The sequence below is a fragment of the Centropristis striata genome, chromosome 9, assembly GCF_030273125.1.
Source record: "Centropristis striata isolate RG_2023a ecotype Rhode Island chromosome 9, C.striata_1.0, whole genome shotgun sequence".
Classification (NCBI taxonomy): domain Eukaryota; kingdom Metazoa; phylum Chordata; class Actinopteri; order Perciformes; family Serranidae; genus Centropristis; species Centropristis striata.
In genome coordinates, this window is record NC_081525.1 from 36,410,240 (window position 1) to 36,430,615 (window position 20,376).

The 20,376-nt window shown below is 42.8% G+C and overlaps 2 protein-coding genes and 1 long non-coding RNA gene across 3 annotated transcripts; 1 reads left to right on the plus strand and 2 right to left on the minus strand.

The window, feature by feature from the left end:
* Positions 1–1,967: 1,967 nt before the first annotated feature.
* On the minus strand, positions 1,968–5,009 carry LOC131977236 (uncharacterized). Its single transcript, XR_009394869.1, has 3 exons — positions 3,528–5,009; positions 3,374–3,445; positions 1,968–3,286 (listed from the first exon to the last, which is right to left on the minus strand). It is a non-coding gene; the product is annotated as an uncharacterized LOC131977236 (long non-coding RNA).
* Positions 5,010–5,544: 535 nt separating this feature from the next.
* On the minus strand, positions 5,545–18,452 carry LOC131977230 (cytochrome P450 2J2-like). The gene is made up of 11 exons (XM_059340436.1): positions 18,089–18,452; positions 17,407–17,606; positions 16,843–17,214; positions 13,407–14,323; positions 13,131–13,293; positions 12,460–12,620; positions 11,861–12,037; positions 10,608–10,749; positions 9,878–10,065; positions 9,655–9,796; positions 5,545–5,752 (listed from the first exon to the last, which is right to left on the minus strand). Exons 4-11 carry the CDS (start codon positions 13,608–13,610, stop codon positions 5,577–5,579), a joined length of 1,353 nt encoding a protein of 450 aa, XP_059196419.1. The 5' UTR covers positions 13,611–14,323; positions 16,843–17,214; positions 17,407–17,606; positions 18,089–18,452; the 3' UTR covers positions 5,545–5,576.
* On the plus strand, positions 7,053–9,648 carry LOC131977232 (zinc finger protein 862-like). The gene is made up of 3 exons (XM_059340438.1): positions 7,053–8,317; positions 8,406–8,543; positions 8,797–9,648. Exons 1-3 carry the CDS (start codon positions 8,269–8,271, stop codon positions 9,168–9,170), a joined length of 561 nt encoding a protein of 186 aa, XP_059196421.1. The 5' UTR covers positions 7,053–8,268; the 3' UTR covers positions 9,171–9,648.
* Positions 18,453–20,376: the final 1,924 nt, after the last annotated feature.

The window sequence follows — 20,376 nt, forward strand, 5'->3', positions numbered from 1 at the left end:
ATATCGAACCAAACGGCAGTCTCGTCCATAGCAATTATTTCCTTCTCTGAAAACTTTTTCAAGACGAAATGAATGAGACAAGTTTCTCTGTGAGGAGATCTGGGTCCTTCTGAGCCATTGTAGGGCGGCGGCGCAACGCAAAGCCATTTCGGTTTAAAAACTTTTGTAGCCAACCCCTGCTAGCCAGAAATTGCTCACCTCCATCACTCACTGTAGGGTAGATTTCCAGAGCCTTGATTCGGATCATTTTTCTCGACACTCGGTTATGATTGTCCCTCATTGAATGGATCCAGTCAGAGAGTTTTGTGTCCATCTCCTCGCTAACCTTTTTTCTCCCTCCTCCTGGCAGTCTTGCTCTCTTTTTGTTTGCTGCGGCTAGATCTATTTTCTGCTTTTTCCAGTATCTTATTCTTTTCGGGTCAATGTTAAAATGTTTAGCAGCTTGCTCCCCAGAGTGCTCTGCAGCATATTCCAGCACGGTCTCTTTGAACTCCATGTTGAATTTTCGTCTCCTCTTTAGCTCCGCAGCTGCCATGGTAAACAACGTTAGCTTACCGGTGACTGAAGTCTCACGTGTTGGTCAAGAGCGAGGTGATTGACCTGGCAGGCTACCGTAGCGGCTTGGATTCGTTAGCAAACATTGCCCCCCTGTGGTAATTGCATGTTACTATCACAAGCATAATGTTGGCTCTGGTGGCTTTCTAATGAGCTAAACAGTCTCATCTGTATATTTTTGCGTTCAATTAGATATTTAAAAACGTTGGTTCTAATAATAGCCCGGCCTCTATTAGAGACCCGGCCGCTAATGGAATACTGGCCACTATTAGAGGATTTACGGTAGTTAGCCTGTTAGGCACAGAGCTAGCCACATGTTACCGTTGGAATCTTGCCACATGTGAATCTTGGGTTCATTTGCGAATTTGAACTGATGTGGATTAAATTCAGCATCTGGCAAGGAACAGAGGGATGTCTCTCTCCCATGATGCCTGGCATTTATGACACTTCATGTGCAGTTACAGAGATCCCTGGGTTCACACATCACTTCCCCGATACACATGATTAAGGCGGATCAGTTCATGAGGTCTGACCCCCCTTCTGTCCCTCGAACCCTTTTTTAATATTCTCACAGATTTACGAATCATGAAGGTAGATTTCTTCCAGGAAGTGCCGCCCTGTTGATCCATTGATTCGTCAGTTTTAATCAATATAAGGACACGTCATGTCACCAGGCAGAGAAGATAGCTACCTCCTCTCCCCAGCACACTGTGTCCATGACCTGGCCTGTTCCCCAAGACATTCAACAAAACCTCCTGCCTTGTTATGACTTGCAGAGATATAATTGGAGACACAGATGTTGCATTATGCACACAATATAAAACATTAAATATGAAACATACAATATATTTTTGTGTGATAATATAATCTTACTAAGTTTAAGCAGCTGGGATACATGCATTTATACTAATCATAGTTTCTAAATCAATATTAACACACAAACAATCATTGTATCAAAAGCATATTACATGATTAATCCATAATTGCATTGAGAGAGATAGCACAGACAAGGTTAGTGAATTCCGCATGCATAGACAGTGACCTTTGATACAGATAGTGACCCTCATGCACAGAGACAGACAACAGAGACAGAATAACATTATTTCTAACAAGATGTTTATTTAAGACTGTGGCCAAATGGATGCTTAAATTTCAAGTGCTTCTCCAATCCACTTTCAAAGTGTAAATCAAAGCGAAACCAAAAACCAGGGAGCAGATAATGGTCGAGACGGTTTTGTTGATGGTGAAGTGTGGATTAGGTGGCTTACCTTCACAATTAAACAGAAAGATAGAAGTTTATTGTGTGTTCATCATTATCTTTTATTCTTAAATATGTCACCTTGACATCAGTTTTGTATTTACATTCATAGCTAAAGAAATCTTTTGCACAATATGTAAATTCTTCCAAGAGACTTCCGCCAAATCCAAAATATCTGAGTGTTGAAAGTGCAAAACGCCTCTGCTGCTTCCATATGCTCCCATTACTCATAATGACACCTGATGGGAAATGCATCAAATGTAGATAAGAAACACAGTGGATAAGAATCAGGAAAAAAGGATAATTTATTCTCTGTTTAAAACTAAAATGACTGCCTTTTAGTTTTATACCTCCCACAACCAATACATTTGCAGTTTACATCGCAGGTTGACAATGATTTACACAAACTTTAACACTGACTGGGGGCAAAGCAATGCGTCATGGAGTATGTTCACTCAAGATTATTTAAGTATTACAAGAGTCACAAAAAGAGTGAGTTGGCAGAAATACAAAGCTTTTTGTGTCTGTGTTATATATGTATATCTATATCATAACTTCTTTATCCATGTTAGACATGTTTTAGCAGAAACCAATATCCTCAGTCCACTTCCTGGTAGTGTGACGAGTGGAACTCAGACAGTAATTATTAAATGTTGACGACAACGCCACCTAGGGGCGAAATTCCCCCAGGAAATTTTACCCTTTACACACACCAGAGTTCACACAGGTTCGGTTAAGAACGGACAGAGACACATCAAACTCATACAAAAATGTATTAACAAAAGGGATGAGTGAGGGGACACCGCCACCAGGGAGTCCACTGCCACTGCCCAACAGAGGAAACACAGTCAGTACACAGACCAGAGTGTTACAACAGAAACAAAATCAAAAATACATCCCCAAAAGTAAAATGAAATCCCACCCAATCACAATAAACAGTCAAATTAAATCTGTAAAACCAACAGACTATTCACCATGAGGTGTAAGCCTAAATGCTCCAAAGGAAATAAACAAACAAACCAAACAAACAAGAAACACAGTTAGGGATAACTGAAAATAAATGTAACACAACAGGATAAATTCACACTCAGGTATGAGCACAGGTAGACATATGGTCAGCAAAATATAAAAACAGCACCATACGCAAGACTCCAGAGAGAAGTTTTTGTGCACAACTGCACGATACTGCTCTGGCCAGATGGACCTGGAGCAGTAGAGTCATACAATATATAAAGATTCACAGTAGAGACAGAACAGCAGCACGTGCCAGAGGCCAGAGGTTGAGGACCAAATGCCGTGCTTGGTGCGCCGCCTGGCCTTTAGACCCTATAACATACAATAAAACGGTTATCAAATTGTAAGTGCGCTAAAATGAATTATAGCATCACAGGCATACATACCACCAAGCGAGCACAGCTGTCACTCAGTGTGGATGAGAGGGGAGAGACATATGGCCGCTGCGCACTTTGCCAGCTGCTGACCACAAGAAAAAAAGAAAAACATCACTTGCCAAACCAAGGGAGAAACCAGCCATCACTTTGTGAAGTCACGCCAGCCTACCTCACAGACTTGGTGAAGCTCAGGCCTGAAGCGAACTTCGCTCGTAGCAAAACTGCCGGAGAATAGCAGTGCCTACAGAGCGAGACAATCAGCAGGTAAAGCACAACTCCGCGCTCTATGAATGTGCTGCACGAAGAATGGCAAAAGTGCCTACCTTGTACTTGTAGTCAAATCGCCGCATAGCCACGCCAAACTGCAGCAAAGGACCAGACATCAGGCTCTGAAGACAGTCAGAGAGTGTGATCAGAGAAGCAGCCGGCCAACTTGGTATAAAGGTGCACGGCACCGCCCTGTAATCAAGACGCCGAGGAGTAATTGCGCACCGCCTGCTACCAATTAAGCGGGCTGGAAAGGAGGAGAAACGCAACCTGCCACAGTAGGGATGAGATCAGGGCTCTGTGCTGACCATTCAAGGTCCAGATTTCCAGACAATGAATGGCTGCTCTGTCCCCTCTAACCAGTGTCTCCATTTCTCCAGTGCGAGCTTCACTGCCAACAGTTCCTGGTTCCCAATGTCAAAATTGCTCTCTGCTGGGGACAATTTCCATGAGGAGAAAGGACACAGGTGAACCTCCAGATCCTCAGCAAGGATCAGGATCTGGAAAGATGAGAATGGGAGCAGAGGCGAAACATGCCTTTAACACACAAAACCCTTCTTCAGTTGCAGGGGACCCCCGAAAGGACACATTCTTGGTGGTGAGGTAGGTTAGGGAAGATACCACTGACCTGTAGGTCTGGATGAAGTGTCAAAGTTTTACAAATCCCAAAAAGCGCTGAAGCTCCTTGCGTGTTAAACCTCAACTGGCAAGGATGTAGACGCTATATGTAATATATTTGCTTTATCATCTATTGATTTGGACGTCTGTGTGAACTCAATAAAATGCTCGTTAGCAACCAGTTGCCTTAGCCTTAACATCATGCTATCAGTTACATGTCATTCAGTGCGTTTCTGTCCTTGTCCCAGTTTACATGTAACTGAGAAATCGAATAACTGATGGGAACGTGTCCTCTTCCTCAACACTGGGTGGCAATATGCGTTGTTTCAGCGGGTTAATACGGCCCCCTTTCTGGTTGACCTCCGTCCGACACTTTGTGCCATCGACCTGCTAATGCGACCGGCTAATGTGACCTGCTAATGCGACCGGCTAATGTGACTGGCTAATGCGACCGGCTACTGCGACCGGATTTCTTAAATATTTTTGTTTGGGGGTCACACTGTTAACTTTCAGCTGAGTGCACTGAGATAAAGTGAACGAATATTGTGGAAGTTACTTTTTTCTCGTTTCTGAAAGTTGTGCTACTTTTCTACTATTTGTCTAAAAAATCATGTGTTGACTATGTGTACACTAGTTCATTATGATCTTGCAGTGGTCATCCTGCTGCTTCCCTCTTTTTCTGTGTTTCATATTGTTTTCTTCCTGCTATTTTAGGTTGTCCGGTGGGACGGTGGGATAAAGGGGACAGGTATCAGGGTGGCCTTTGGGCCACTGTTCCTGCTTTTTCAAACATGCCCTTTGGATTATGAAGATGTTGTGGATGACTGTCCCACCCTGCCCCTGATATGTACCTCAGGAGGAGTGTCATGTCTTTGGACTGAGGGTTTTCACATTTCTTTTCAAGGTTGCTTGCACATAATTTTTAGGAAGTGTCGTCCTGTGTCAAGTCTAGCAGTGTACCCGAATTTTGTATCCCTCTGGGACCCCCCCCCCCTCCCGAATCCTACAACTTGCAACCAGTACCAGACTCAAGTACTACAGTCGTGCCACCCACGACCTCTTTGACATACCTACAAACACTGACAGAATTATTGACCACACTTTTCATTAAAATAGAAGTCATTTAGTTTTCAGGCCTCAAATTATTTAAACAATTCAAGAAAAAAGTGACTTTTATATTTATTGTATTTGTCATAGGGATTTAAGCAGGTCTTTGTTGTGTTGGATCCCCTTGATTGTTCAGACAGTTGAATTTCAGGGCATGGGCACATCCTGGATGTGTTTCTCCCGTTTTGAGGACTGTGTATGAAATATTACCCTTTTACGGCACTTCAGAAAAGCACTTTCAAACCCACAGAGAGCTACTGTGTTTACCCTATTGTAACTAAACCCTGTCATATAGTGACCATAATGACAAGTTATGGAGCCAGAAAAAAACATAGCACAAAAAACATATTGCTTTAGTATTCTTTATATTAGAGATACTCTTAGCGTGAGGTTGCACATATTTCATATTGACATGGTGCCAGAGTGACGCCATAGCGGTAGTCCATCTCAGGTTTCACTCCAGCAGGCATGGAGAAGGTGAAGTGCTGCATGAAGGAGGTGAAGAAGAGGAAAAGCTCCATCTTGGCCAGGTTCTCCCCGAGACACAATCGCTTACCTGAGAAAGGAAAACAAAGTTAAAATTGCTTTGAAATACAGTTTTGGCCCCAAGTTCAAACTTGTTTAAGACAACAGCAGTAGTTCTCATAAGGCATCTACAGGAAGTAACACCGCTGACTGTTCTCGCAATCATTAAGACTTTTGTCCTGAATTAGAGGTTTACCAAAATCATTACCCAGACATGACCAATGTTGGGCTCTACTGGTGCACATGGTAACAACGATGAACAATGTTTTTGATCTTGATAATTCCTCTCTCATGGTCAGGGTTCTAAATGAACACCCGCCAACCCGCCAAATGCGGGTTAAAAATAATTTTGGCGGGTGTTAATAAAAACTTACTAGCCAGTTTGGTCGGTGATGCATGAGGCAATCATGTCGGTCAGAGCCGCTCTCCGCTTTTGGTCATTTGTGGCAGTAGGCCTATTTACTACATTTCCCATGAACACTGCCGTGATGCTACGTGATGACGTTTCAGACACCCACTGGCTTGACGCTATTTGACGCTACAGCAGTCCAAAAAAGAAGAGGGAGATAGCGGTAGCAAGTGAAAAAGTTAAACTAAATGAAGCGGTGGTTGGGACAGATATCTGGGGGCGAGAAGAGAAAGAAGGCAGGGGATGAGAATGTCGACGGAGCGTGCGAAACGAAGAAAAGAAAGTTTAACGCCAAATGGCTGACGGGTCGTGAATGGCTTGTGTTCGATCACGAAAATGTCGTCATGTTTTGTAAGGATTGCCGCATCTACGCGAAAGAAAAAAACAGAACGAACAATTTTGTGGTGGGAACAAATAATTTTAAAGTGGAAGCAGTAAAGGACCACGAGAGTGCCCGAAGTCATCAGGAGAGCCTCAGGATTAAAACCGCGAAGACCGGTCGTATTGAAGAGAGCCTTGCTGGGAGAAGCCTCGCGCTCCTGAAGACGGTCGAGTTGGAGAAGATGCAGCTACTTTTTCGAAATGCTCACGCCATTGGAAAAAAGGGCAGGCCTTTCACCGACTTCGCATGGATGTGTGAGTAAGTAAATTAAAGTTACTATTTACGTGTCTCAGAATCAGTGCATTTAATCCAATACAGAGTGACGTTCGGGGTTTCAAAAATAAAAAATCTCACTGAAGTATACTGTGTTGTAGGTGTTAAGAGTAGCTAAATGAACATGATAATTAATTTCAGGGTGGACCGGAAGAAGGGCTTGAAGATAGGAGAGACATACACAAATGACTACCAGGCAAAAGAGTTCATACACTACATAGCAGAGGATGAGAGAAGAAAGATGAGGGCAAGATTATCAGACGGCAAGTTCATCTCGGTCATGTCAGATGGATCCCTGGACAGTGCAGTGATGGAGGAAGAAATGGTCTACGTCAGGAGTGCCAGTGAGGGAAAAGTAAAAGTTGATTTTGTCGGGGTAAAAGCTGTTTCAAAGCCAGATGCTACAAACATAGCTGAAGCTGTGTGCAGTATAATGGATAGTGAAGTCAGCACTGACTGGAAGAACAAGCTGGTGGCCCTCACCACAGATGGAGCATCTGTCATGACAGGAGTAAACAATGGTGTAGTCACAAAACTGCGTGCAGACAGACCAAGTGTGCTCGGGATCCACTGCATGGCCCATAAGCTTGAGCTCGCCTTTTCAGATGGAATAAAGAAAAAACTGATGGTCAGGAAGGTTGAGGACCTGTTGAGTGGACTCTACACCTTATATCATAAGAGTGGAGTAAACAGGGCCAGCCTAAAGCTACACTACAAGGAGCTCCACATGAAGGCTTTGATGCCAACCAGAGTAGGTGGAACCCGGTGGCTACCACATCTTTTCAAAGCACTTGACCATTTTCTCAGGGGATATGCTGGCATTGTACGCCACTTAGAGGACAAGGTATGTTAATTTATAGCCTAGTAAAACCAGCAGTGTAGATGGATAATTTAATGTTAGCTTTCTTTTTTCTCATCAGTTTTAAATGCAATCTGTGATATAATGCAGTTGTTTTGTTTGCAGTCCCAGGAGGCCCCGAACATCAATGCTCTTCTGAGGGCAAAAGCCAAAGGCTTCCTCAACATAGCCAAGGATGGTGGAGTGCTCAGGTATTGCTGCCTTCTCCATGACACTATCTATCAACTGAGCAACCTCTCCAAGTCACTGCAGAGGTCAGTGTCAACCCTGGCTGAAGCTCAGAGCTGCCTGTCCTCCACTCAGGCTGTCATAGAAAAGTACAAGTCAAGGTATGTATCATATATCCTACAATTTATAGTTTGATTTTAGGTTGTGTTGGTGTGTTTTCACCTCAGTATAATAAATTAATTAATTAATTAATGAATACCCATCCATCTATCTCTGCACAACTGTAGACCTGGGCCTAAGTTGAGAACAGTGCTGGACACAGACACCTATGAGGGAGTCCTCCTGAAGCCTGCTGATGCCGACCACCATGACAAGGCAAAGAATGAACTAATCGATTCTCTGTGCCGGTGCATCACTGCTAGATTTAGTGCTGTGAACAGTGGTGTCCTGCAGGCTATGCGACTGACCAGTTTCCAGTGCTGGCCAGAGGCAGACACGAGTTCAGGTTAGCAATTCAAATGTAATGGACAAATATCTACACATTTTATGTCTTAAGACAACTGCTTAACTCTGTATCATATATGTGTTCTCAGATTTTGGTGATGAAGAGGTAAACAAACTCATCAGTCACTTCCGACCTCTTCTGCTGTCTGCTGGAGTGGATGTGGAGTTGATCCCTGATCAATGGACAGTTCTCAAGACTGAACTATACACAGCAGGATTCAGTCAAGGTACTTGGAGAATGATGCTTGTTCCTCTTGAGAAAAAAATCTCATACCATAACAGTAGCATTTTTAGCAAGTGTTTGAAAAGCTCCATAGAAATATCCAATATTGTGAGACAGTTTTATTTTGTTTATCAGGAGTCAGAGCAAATGCCATTGGTTAAAGGCACAATCCAAATTTGATGCCATCTTTTAATAACTAAAGTTGCATTTGAAAATAATTGTTTGGAAGTGCATAACGCTGTCTGACCCTGCTACAGAAACCTTCGAGAAGACCTGGCCTACTGTCAACAGAATGCTTCGCCATCGGTGTCCTGACATGCTGGATCTAATTGATGCTCTCCTCACCATTCCTGCAACCACAGCTGACTGTGAAAGAGGCTTCAGTGTTATGAAGCAGGTAAAAAGTGACTGGCGCTCACGCCTGAAAGGTGAGACCCTCTCTGACCTCCTAAAGACACAGTTGTGCTCACCCGACATCAAAGACTTTGATCCTACAAAAGCCATTGACATCTGGCATGCTGACAGTTTGCGCTCACGCAGGCCTGAGTTTGTGCGCAAACACGGAACAAAAGGAACTGAGGGTGGCTCGGAATCAGATGGAGAAAGTTCAGAGAGCTCTGCAGACATTTAATTCAGAAGAACGATGAAGATAGATAGACGAAATTCGGAAATTGAATGAATAAGAAAGGAAATGTTTGAACTATGTATATTGTTTTATGTATTGTACTTTCTGTACATTGTACTTTCTGTGCATTTTTAATGCCAACAATGATAATAAATTGATGAAATGCATTCAGTGGCACTCATAATCTGTTATTTTCATCGGGAAATAATTTTGGCTAGTGGAAATTCTGATTGGCTGGTAACTTTAGAAAGTTACCAGCCACATTGGCTGGTGATCAAAAAAGTTAATTTAGAACCCTGCTCATGGTATACATTGGAAATACTTTACACAGGAAAAGTGTTACCATCTCTGCAAACCCAAACCCAAACAAACTCAATACCAAAATGTGTGCCAATATGCAACCATTATGTGAGCAACACGATCCAAACCAATGTACACCAGTTATCAGTTATAAACATTAACAAAACGTGTAACTGGATTTCCTCCTCACCAGCAGAGAACGGGATGAAAGCAGCTGGCTTCACAAACTTGCCCTCCTTGTTCAGAAAGTGTCCTGGGTTAAAGGTGTCCGGTGTCTCCCACTCATTCTTGTCAAACAGCACCGAGGTCAGATTGGTGATTATTGTAACTCCCTGTGATTGGAATCATAATGACAATACATGATGAAGTAAAATGGTAGTGCCGATGACAAAAAAGTAAATACAAGAACTGACCTTTGGGATAGTGTAGCCTCTCAGCTGGATGTCCCTGTTGGTAATATGAGGCAGGCCTAGGGGAACTATGTTGCCCATCCTCTGGATCTCATGTATAACAGCATCAGTGTAGGGCAGGTTTGCACGGTCTTCCATGGACGGCTGTCTGGACTGTCCAATCACTCTGTCTATCTCAGCCTGGACCTTTTCTGTGTAACAGGAGGCGACACAAATAAGCTGAAACAGGATTTCATTAACAGGCTGCAGAAGTCTTATGGAGACACAAAGCAGCACTGCTGCAGTGAACAGAAACATTCATCTTCCTGATGAGTTAAAACCTTGAACCAGTCATGAGAGGATTTACAGCAGATATGTAAAAAGATGCATGTAGCACAGAATGAGTCATGAATGTGAAGGACACTGAAGGTGACACAATATCACTCAGACACATGATTTCAGTAGCTTTCATTTTGTCCTCTTATCCTCACTATCTTCACGTTATATCACCTGTACTTGCCTCTTCACTCACACACCTGTTTGCAGTTCTCAGAATCATCTGCTCTTGTCTCCCCATGTTTTTCATGTGTTGGTGGCTCCTATCCTATTGCTGCTTCCTGCCTCTTTGTGTGTTTGTCATTTTGTCTTCCTCTAAGCAGATTTTTTTTTTTACAAGAAACTCCACTAAATCTGCCTGCCTTTATGTGGGTCCTTGTTACCTGTGCTGCTTCCATCAGTGATGTCATTTCCTTACCCTGAATCTCGGGGTACTTTGCCATGTAGAGGAAAGCCCAGCGCAGGGTGGTGGATGTGGTCTCAGTGCCAGCCACAAACAGATCCAAGGCACATATAATCAGGTTTTCCTCATCAAAAGTGTTGTCGGCTTGCCCCTTACTCTGAGAATTTATACAAATAAATATGTGAAAACACACCTCAAAATAATTTAGTAAAACTTGCTAAAGTGAGTCTGTGCTGGTCAATGTACTTATAAAATTATAAATTATTTAAAACACTTTGTTAGATTAAAGCTGTCAAAGGTAAGGCCGTAAAGAAATGCTGTAGGTCACATGCCATGGCAAAAGTGCATGCCTGAAGCTTGTACTACAAAGCAGGATTTGAGGTCAGTGAGGTAATTTCAGGTTTCAGTCCTACGACATTGGTTCACTTCTAACCGAGGTACATCTCTAGGATAATTATTTAACTTCAAATTTAGGTAGGGGTATAGCCTGGCTAACACCAGACCAAATCTCATTGGAGATTAGGTCTGGACACCTTCAATGCTTTTCTCCGTAGAGCAGGTGTGGTTTACGATCCTCTGGAGCCGTTTATTGGGAGCTCAGAATCAAAAGTCTATCAAAAGCGTCTGTAGGTAGCTCTTAGCCTATCAGATCAGTTATACCAGATGACGTAGTAGAGCAACAGAGATGGATGTTTGTTGTGTGTGTGTCTGTGAGAGAGTGTTGTTTGCTGCGTTGCTTCTCCAGTTCTCGCTTTCTGCAAGATTATTTATTTTCACGCTTTATTCCCCCTCATGTCATCCTGCCACACACATCCACTGAATTTATGGGCAACAAACAAGCTGCTGCGGGTCTCTCGGCAGCTCCGCTGTCCCCCGGCTGGTAGCCAGATCACCGGCGGTGACCGGTGGTCTCTAATAGCCCCGCTACCGGTGATCTCGCTACCAGCCGGGGGACAGCGGAGCTGCCGAGAGACCTTTCGCCTTTCAACTTTCGCTCTAAACTATTTAAAACACCATCTACAGCTAAAGAGAGTTTTGCGTCTGCAGCAGCCATGTTGGATCCGGAAAGCTTCCAAGTGCCGAGTAGTACGCGTCATCGTCTCACCGTCCCTCCCCGCTCTGTGATTGGATCCCTAAAACAGGGCTAAGATTCCTTCCTAGTTTCCAGACCCCAACCAAACCAACAGGTGTGATGCTCACAGGAACTGAACATGAAACATCTTCATGAACACACGATAGGAAAAACAGCTACATCTAATGCCAATCACCATCTGGATCTCTTTCAGGTAGCAGTCGATGTAGTCTCTCTGGTCTGAGGGATCCCAGTTCTGTTTGTGCTCCTTAATCTCTGCTCGTATGAAGTCCTTTGCATCTCTCCAGATGCGCCGGACTGTCTGATGTGGCCCTGGCAGACGTCTCATCAGCAGAGGGAATGCGTTATAAAGCTGCAGAGTAGAGCAGATTGGACAATTGACATGTTTGTGGCTGAGCCTCTCTTCTTAGTGTTTTTGTTTAGTTTTTTCTCCACCCTGTTGTTTCAGCATCTCCCTGTCCATCTCTCTCTGTCTGTAACTGCATGTTTGTGAGGTTGTGTCCCCAGGCTGCCTGCAATCCGCTCTTCACTGCTTTACCTTACTCACCTGCCATCAATCAGCTTATCAGCCCTGCAGTATAACCCTTACTAATCACTTTGTCTTAAAATAAAATCTTACGATTTAAAACACTGACTACCAGCAGGTGCGTTCCAAGTCTTGACAAGAAGCAAGATTTCAGAATAAAATGCATGTGTTGAGAAGTACTGAGCACCAACTTTTATGAATAAGAAAGTGTTTATTCAAGATTAATCAACCACTTTAAAATGCTGTACCTGTGCCCAAATGGATGCCTCAATTTCGAGTGCTTCTCCAATACACTTCATCAGTTTCAGGAACGTCTTATCACCGTAATCAAAGCGATGTCCAAAAACCAGGGAGCAGATAATATTCGAGACAGCATTGTTGATGGTGAAGTGTGGATTCAGCTGCTTACCTTTACAATTATAGAGAAAGATGGATGTTAATTGTGTTGATCATTATCTTTTATTCTTAAATGTGTCACTCTGACAGTGTTTTATTTACCTTTATAGCTATTGAAGTCTTTTGCACAATATTTCAATTCTTCCAGGATGGTGGGTTCAAGAGACTTCTTGCCAAATCCAAAATATTTGAGTGTTGAAAGTGCAAAACGCCTCTGCTGCTTCCATATGTTCCCATTACTCATAATGACACCTGATGGGAAATACATCAAATGTAGATACGAAATTCAGTGGATAAGAATCAGGGGAAAAAAGGAATGTATTCTCTGTTTAAAATTAAAATGACTGCCTTTTAATTGTATATCAACCAGTACCTTTGAAGTTTACATCACAAGTAGACAATGCTTTACACAAACTGGAACAATGACTGGAGGCAAAGCAATGCATTACAGAGTGTGTTCACTCAAGATTGACTTCCTGTTGAAGTATTACAAGAGTCACATTTTGTGTCTGTGTCCTCTCACCTTGTCCATGAAATTCGTCGTCAACCATAGCTTGGTATGGACGGTCCACCAGGCTGTCTCCCTGAGTTACCAGAGCTTCTTTGAGAACCTCAAACCGGTTTAACACCACTATCAATGTCTGACCCATTCGCATGCTGTACACGTCTCCATATCTTCCTGCTAACTGTGAGTGGATTTGAGAGAGGAGCATGATGGTTCATTTAACAGACAACAGATACAGTCCTGTCAGTCAACCTGTTGTATTTAATAGTATATATTTGACATCTATTGATCTACCTGTGTCATACTCTCATGGAGCCTGTTGTGATCCACAGTGAATATGTTGCCCAAAATAGGAATTGCACTGGGTCCAGGAGGGTAGGTGTTTGGCCGACGGTTCTTAAGATAATCAGCAGTGAGGATGAAAACTACAGTGAAGAGCAGCAGACTCCTGACATCCCAGTTAACAAAATATCCAAATACAGAGAAGATTGAATCCATTCTGCAAACTAGCTAAAGCCTGTGTAGCTACAGCCTATGTTTTCAGATTTTGCAAGATAAAACACTGTTTTTGTGTTCCCAACATCAGCCAATGATAACACTTACCTTTCTCTTGTGAGGGAGAGGCTTGATCTTATTGGCTGTTGGCAGCACAGCAAAAGCCTACTGGTTGCATTGGACTTTGATATCATTTTTCTGTTTCATGGTGGGACTAAGTCAAAGTTAAATTTCATCTGATATAAGAAAAACAGGCAGCCAGATACTTATTCTCCCTTTGTGTTCTCATTTCCCCACATCTCTAAAGACTAGGTAGGGTTAACCAACACCTACTGCCTAGAAATGTTATTCCTCACATAACTTCTTCATCCATGTTAGACATGTTTTAGCAGACACACATATCCTCCGTCCATTTTCTGGTAGGGGTGGGGTCAGGGCTCTGTGCCATTCAAGTTCTTTGAAATGAGATTGGGGGGGGGGGGGGCGACCTTGTTTCCTGTTATTTGAGTCCATTTTAGTGAAACGTTTTGGATTTGACTGTTGGCATTGGAATGGTCCGACATAAAAAGGAGCCAGCTGTCTGGATTCCACTGTGAGGGGAAGGTCCTGCACACCAATCACACGCAGGTGGCAGGATACCCTCAGGTTGAGTTAGGGGGCTCTCCAGCTGGATCTGCCTAAACAGGGCATCAGGCTTGCTGTTCTTGTACCCAGCTCTGTATGACAGGGAGAAATCAAAACAGTTAGAGAATACGGCCAACCAGGCCTGGAATTTTGTCATTTTAGGGGCAAGGCCACTTGGCCTTTTGTGTTGTCAATTTTTTGAGGGCACAAAAGCCAAAAGCCAGGGCACCAAGGCCATAAAATAAAACAATGATTTTAAGTCCACATCCATGATGAATTTAATTTAAGGACTATTAATGACGTTTCTGAGGAAGATTGGAGTCTCAGTCAAAACTGTAAAGCAGGTAAAGAAACATCTTCTTGTAAAGTAAAATGCATCAATCTGGTGCACTTTGAGAGCTAAATTAGAGCAAACACCGCACAACATTTTTCACATTCGGGAGATACTGTATTATAGAATCTTGGTTATCCTATGCTGTGTCATATTTATTGCTGTCAACATGCTTTCCACTAGGACACAGGATAATTTTTTTTCCATAAAAGCCCAAATTTGGTGGCACTGTGCTCTTATTTTGAAAGCTGCATGCGTTTAGCGACAGGAAGTTATTCAAAACAGTAAGTCACTAGCCTGGGTATACCCATGCTGCCTTGCGCGCTGGAATTTCATTTCGAACCTCCAGGCAGTCTGGAAACCAGAGAGGTTTCTTAGCCCTGTTTTAGGGATCCAATCACAGAACGGGGAAGGACGGCAAGACAATGACGCGTACTACTCGGCAGACGGAAGCTTGTAGTTTTGTAGTTTTCTTACGGATCCAACATGGCTGCAGCAGATGCGAAACTCTCTTTAGCTGCAGATGGTGTTTTAATCTACCAACTAGCGCCGCTACTAGCCCCGCTAATAGCGCCGCTAATAGTCCCACTACCGTAACGCCGGTGATCTGGCTATGAGCCGGGGGACAGCGGAGCCGCTGAGAGACCTGCAGCAGCTTGTTTATTGCCCATAAAATCAGTGGATGTGTGGCTGAATGACATGAGGGGGAATAAAGCGTGAAAATAAATAATCTTGCAGAAAGCGAGAACTGGAGAGGCAAAGCAGCAAGCAACACTCTCACAGACACACACACTGGGGTGGGGTATCAAGGCCACCGTGGCCTCAGGGCAGGTTTTTTTTCAAGGGCACAAGGTCAAATTGCTAGGGCCATGGCCCTTGTGGTCCTTGTGAAATTCCTGCCCTGGGACCAACACTCATTGAGCTTCACTGCCAACAGTTCCTGGTTCTCGATGTCATAATTGCTCTTTGCTGGGGACCACTTCCATGAGAAGAAAGCACACGGGTGAACCTTCTGAATCTCGGAAAATTCATCATTTTTGTCAATCATTTCAGAAAGTGAAACTCATACATTATATAGATTCATTACGTATAAAGTGGAATATTTCAAGCCTGTTTTTCTTGTAATTTTGATGATTCTGGCTTAGAGATAATGAAAAGTCAAAACTCAGTGTCTCAGAAAATTTGAATATTGTGAAAAAGTTCGATATGTGAGTCCACAGTCAGTGTTGATTTGGGGCCATGTCGTCTGCTGGTGTTGGACCACTGTGTTTTCTGAAGTCCACAGTCAACATAGCAGCCATCTAGCAAGACATTTTAGAGCTCTTCATGCTTCCACAAGCTCTTTGGAGATGCTGATTTCATTTTCCAGCAGGACTTGGCACCTGCCCACACTGGCAAAGGTACCAAAAGCTGGTTCAATGACCATGGTGTTACTAGGCTGGACTGGCCAGCAAACTGGGCTGACCTCAACCCCATAGGAGTCTATAGGCTGTTATCAAGAGGACGGTGAGAGACACCAGATAAGCTGAAGGCTGCTATAAAAGCAACATGGTGCTGTAGGCTGATCAGCTCCATGCCACACCGTATTAATGCAGTAATTCATGCAAAAGGAGCCCAGCCAAGTATTGAGTGTATAAAAATGAACATACTTTTCAAAAGCATGACATTTGTGTTTAAAATATCCTTTCTTTTTATTGATATTATGTAATATTCTAATTTTCTGAGACACTGGGTTTTGTGTTTTCATTATCTGTAAGCCATAATCATCAAAATTACAATAAATACAGGCTTTAAATATTTCACTCTATGTGTAATCAATCTATATACTGTATGAGCTTCACTTTCTGAAATAACTGACAAAAAATATTGAACTTTTTCTGTGTTTTATATTGTTTTCTTCCTGCTATTTTAGGCTGTCAACAAACAGTCCAGTTAAAGGGGACAGGTATCAGGGTGGCCTTTGGGCCACTGTTCCTGCTTTTTTAAACATGCCCTTTGGATTCTGAAGATGTTGTGGATGACTGTCCCACCCTGCCCCTGATGTGTACCTCAATGTGATATGCCTACATCAGGAGGAGGAGTGTTGTGTCCTTGGACTGAATTCAGGTTTTTCACGTTTCTTTTCAGGGTTGTTTGCACATCATTTTTAGGAAGTGTCGTCCTGTGTCAAGTCTAGCAGTGTGCCCAAATTTTGTATTTTTTTCTCCCTGAATCCAGAACTTGCTAACAGTACCGGACTCAAGTACTACAGTCGTGCCACTCTCGAGCTTTATGACATACCTAGTTGATGTAGTCTCTTTGGCTGAGGGAGCCCCGTTCTGTTTGTGGTCCTTAATCTCTGCTCGTATGAAGTCCTTTGCATTGTTTCAGATGTGACTGTTTGATGTGGCCCTGGCAGACGTCTCATCAGCAGAAGGAATGTGTTATAAAGCTGAAATGTAGAGCAGGAAAATGTTGCACAACAATTATGTACTGTTTTTAGATTTCATCAACATCTTAAAAATGCGGTACCTGTGCCCAAATGGAAGCTTCAATCTCAAATCCATTTCCAATCAACTTCATTAATTCAAGTAATTTTTCTTCACCGTACTCAAATAGATGACCAAAAACCAAAGAGGAGATGATGTTGGAGACAGCGTTCATGAAGATGAGCTGTGAATTGAATTGAATTGCTTACCTAATTAAACAGAGAGTAAGTTGTGCATTTGTGATTGCTATTGTTTTCTGTAATGCTACTTTTTTGGGGGGATCAGTAGAAATAAACAGCAATAACTTGCAACATGCAACCGTTTCATGCAATAGTCTTCGTGTATTCACTTTTTTATTTTTTTATTTTTTTTTTACCTTTAAAGCTCTTGAAGCCTTTTGCACAATATATAATTTAATCCAGAATGACAGGCTCAAGAGATTTCTTGCAAAATCCAAAATATTTGAAAGTGGAAACTGCAAAACGTCTCTGCTGCCTCCATGACTCCATGATCTTGATATTGACATGGTGCAGGAGTACTTTGCCATCTGGAGGAAAGCCCAGCACAGGGTGGTGCCTGTGGTTTCAGAGCCACACATAATCAGGTTTACTTCATCAAAAGTGTTGTTAGCCTGCCCCTTACTCTGAGAACATATATAAATACATGTGTTAAAACATACTGCTAAATAATTTAGTACAACTACATGTGACTGCAATTACAGGCTGTTAGGATAAATTATAATGATTACTTTAGAAAAATAGCTTGTAATCTGCACTGGATTTATATCTTTAAAAATGGTTAAAATGCTTCACTTTGTTAGATTAAATAGGTATGCTGTTGCCTTTAAAGACAGCAAAAATTAACATGTGGTCTTTGCACTTCTCAACAAATACCAGCCAGGAGTTTACTTACAGTGAAATCATCATGTCGGTACAACATTTTAGTAGTTGGTAGGTAGGTGCAAAACCAGTCGGTGTGAAATTCACAGGAAGTGTGACTAAACGTCTTCCCGAACAACGCACTAAAAGAAAAACAGAGCCAAATCTATTGCCAATTACCTTGTAAATCTCATTCAGGTAGCAGTCGATGTAGTCTCTTTGGTCTGAGGGATCCTAGTTCTGTTTGTGATGTTGCCCACAAAAGGAATCGCCCAGGGTCCTGGAGGTTAGGTGTTCGGCAAACGGTTCTTTAGATAATCTGCAGCGAGGATGAAAACCGCAGTGAAGAACAGCAGACTTCTGACATCCCAGTTAACAAAAGATCCAAACACAGAAAAGACTGAATCCATTCTGCAAACAAGAGCTCAAGTCTGTCGTAAGTGAAGCTTGCGTTTTCCTGCAAGATAAAAGTTAAGTCAATTTTATTTATAAAGCCTAATATCACTAATTTTCCTCAGGAGCTTTACATTCTGTACAGCTTTTGACTCACTCTTTCCTTCAACATCACCTGTGAGGGAGAGACTTGATTTTATAAGATTCTACTGGTTACATTGGACTTTGCCCTCTGGAAAATGTTAAAAAAAACAAACTGGTCAGTGCTGCTCCTCTGCCAATCGGCAACCAATATGTGAGGAACACTGTGTGCCAGTATGCTGGAACAGGATCAAGGCTCCTGTACACCAGTTATCAGTTAAAAACATTAATAAAACAATTGAGAAATTTGTGGGTGTGCCTTGTGAAGGAAATTTGGTGTTTCCTGCATGGTGGGACATGAAGTAGGCGGCGACCTACTTGATATTCAAGACGCAAGGCATTGTGGGAACTCACTCGATAACACCATGAGAGAGGGGAACATGTAGACCAGTGGGCTCTGGCCTGATGTGATGTATAGGGCAGGAAGATAGGGCCACATTGAGGCTTGCTGAAGAATCAATGCTGGTAATTACAACAGATATAAGTCGAGCGGTGTATGGGACTTTCTTGTACTGTAAAAGAGCCATTCGGAATTGTTCGGTGTATGGAATACGAATGTGCTAATAAAACTTGCTGAACAGAGGATTGAGTGCTTTGTGCTTTTGTGTTTGGCCAGCTCACCCATTAACTTGTGTAGTTGTCAAAATTGCCACGACAGCCTCTCCTCTTCTTTCCCCACTCTCTTGTTTTCAGCTCTTCCGTCTGTCTGTCTCTGTCTGTAACTGCGTGTGTATGAGGGCGTGTCCCGTGGTGCTGCTCAGCCTGCACATCTGCCTGCAATCATCTCACCACTGCTTCAGCTTAGTGATGGCTGATCGAGGCTTTGTTGAAGCTTCGACACTTTATACAAAACGTGGTTCATTACTCGAAGCTTCAATGACACACAGTGCTCCAGTAGGACATCTAGTGGTCAATAAAATGAAGTGCAATCGAGGCGTGTCATTGATTGGTTCATGGATTTGTTTTCAACTACACTACTTGACTGTATGTTTCGAGTCGATAGAACAACAATATTGCTAGTAACGTGGCGTCCCGGTGGCTAACACTGGTAGAGCGCGCACCATTATGGCAGAGTCCTTGCTGCAGCGGAGCTGGGTTTGAATCCGGCCTGAGGTCCTTGTGCCGCATGTCCTCCCCTCTGTCTCCCCCTTTCTATCTATTACTTTCAATAAAGCATGAAAAATGCCAAAAAAAATAAGCTTAAAAAATAATAATATTGCCAGTAATAATAAAGACATTAACTATTGAAGACCATGTTTCTTATTTGATATGTCTGTTACCCTATATAGACTTCACTTTTGTGTTATGAAACATTTAAATGGTGCTGCTACATTCATACATTTTCACATGGGGCTGGTGCAAATGCAGATTATATTATGGATTTTGGCAAAGAATGTTTTGGGGTTCATTGGTAAAGAGGTTCATGGGTGGGTGGGGAAAGAGATCAGCGAGGTAGCGGTTCACTTCCACAATGGTGTTGGTGATTCGGTGACGTTCAAAGCACTTTGCTGCTTCGAACGTCACCAGTCACGTGACCAAACCACGCCTCGGCACAGTGCTTCGGGACATTTGCTTCATGAGCTACCGCGCATGTGTCGGAGCTTCAAGTGTCAGCGGACCATCACTACTTCAGCTTGTCAGCCCTGTTTGCAACCCCATGTAACCTTAAAAAATCGTACTATTTTAAACAAGCGTTAAGTATGTAACTATGGTTCTTTGAAATCTGGATGACTGGCAGAGGTGGTGCTTAAACACTGGATGCTTCCATCTCGTGCATGTGTAGGTCAAGTAGTTAGACCAACAAAGTCACCTGTGACCGCTGGATGACTGGGAAGATCTATAAGTTCCGGTGTCATCAGAGGATCTGTTCCAACTGGATCTTCCTGCAAAATCCCTGCTCAGGGGAAGACTCATCAATATCCCTGGCGGAGGTC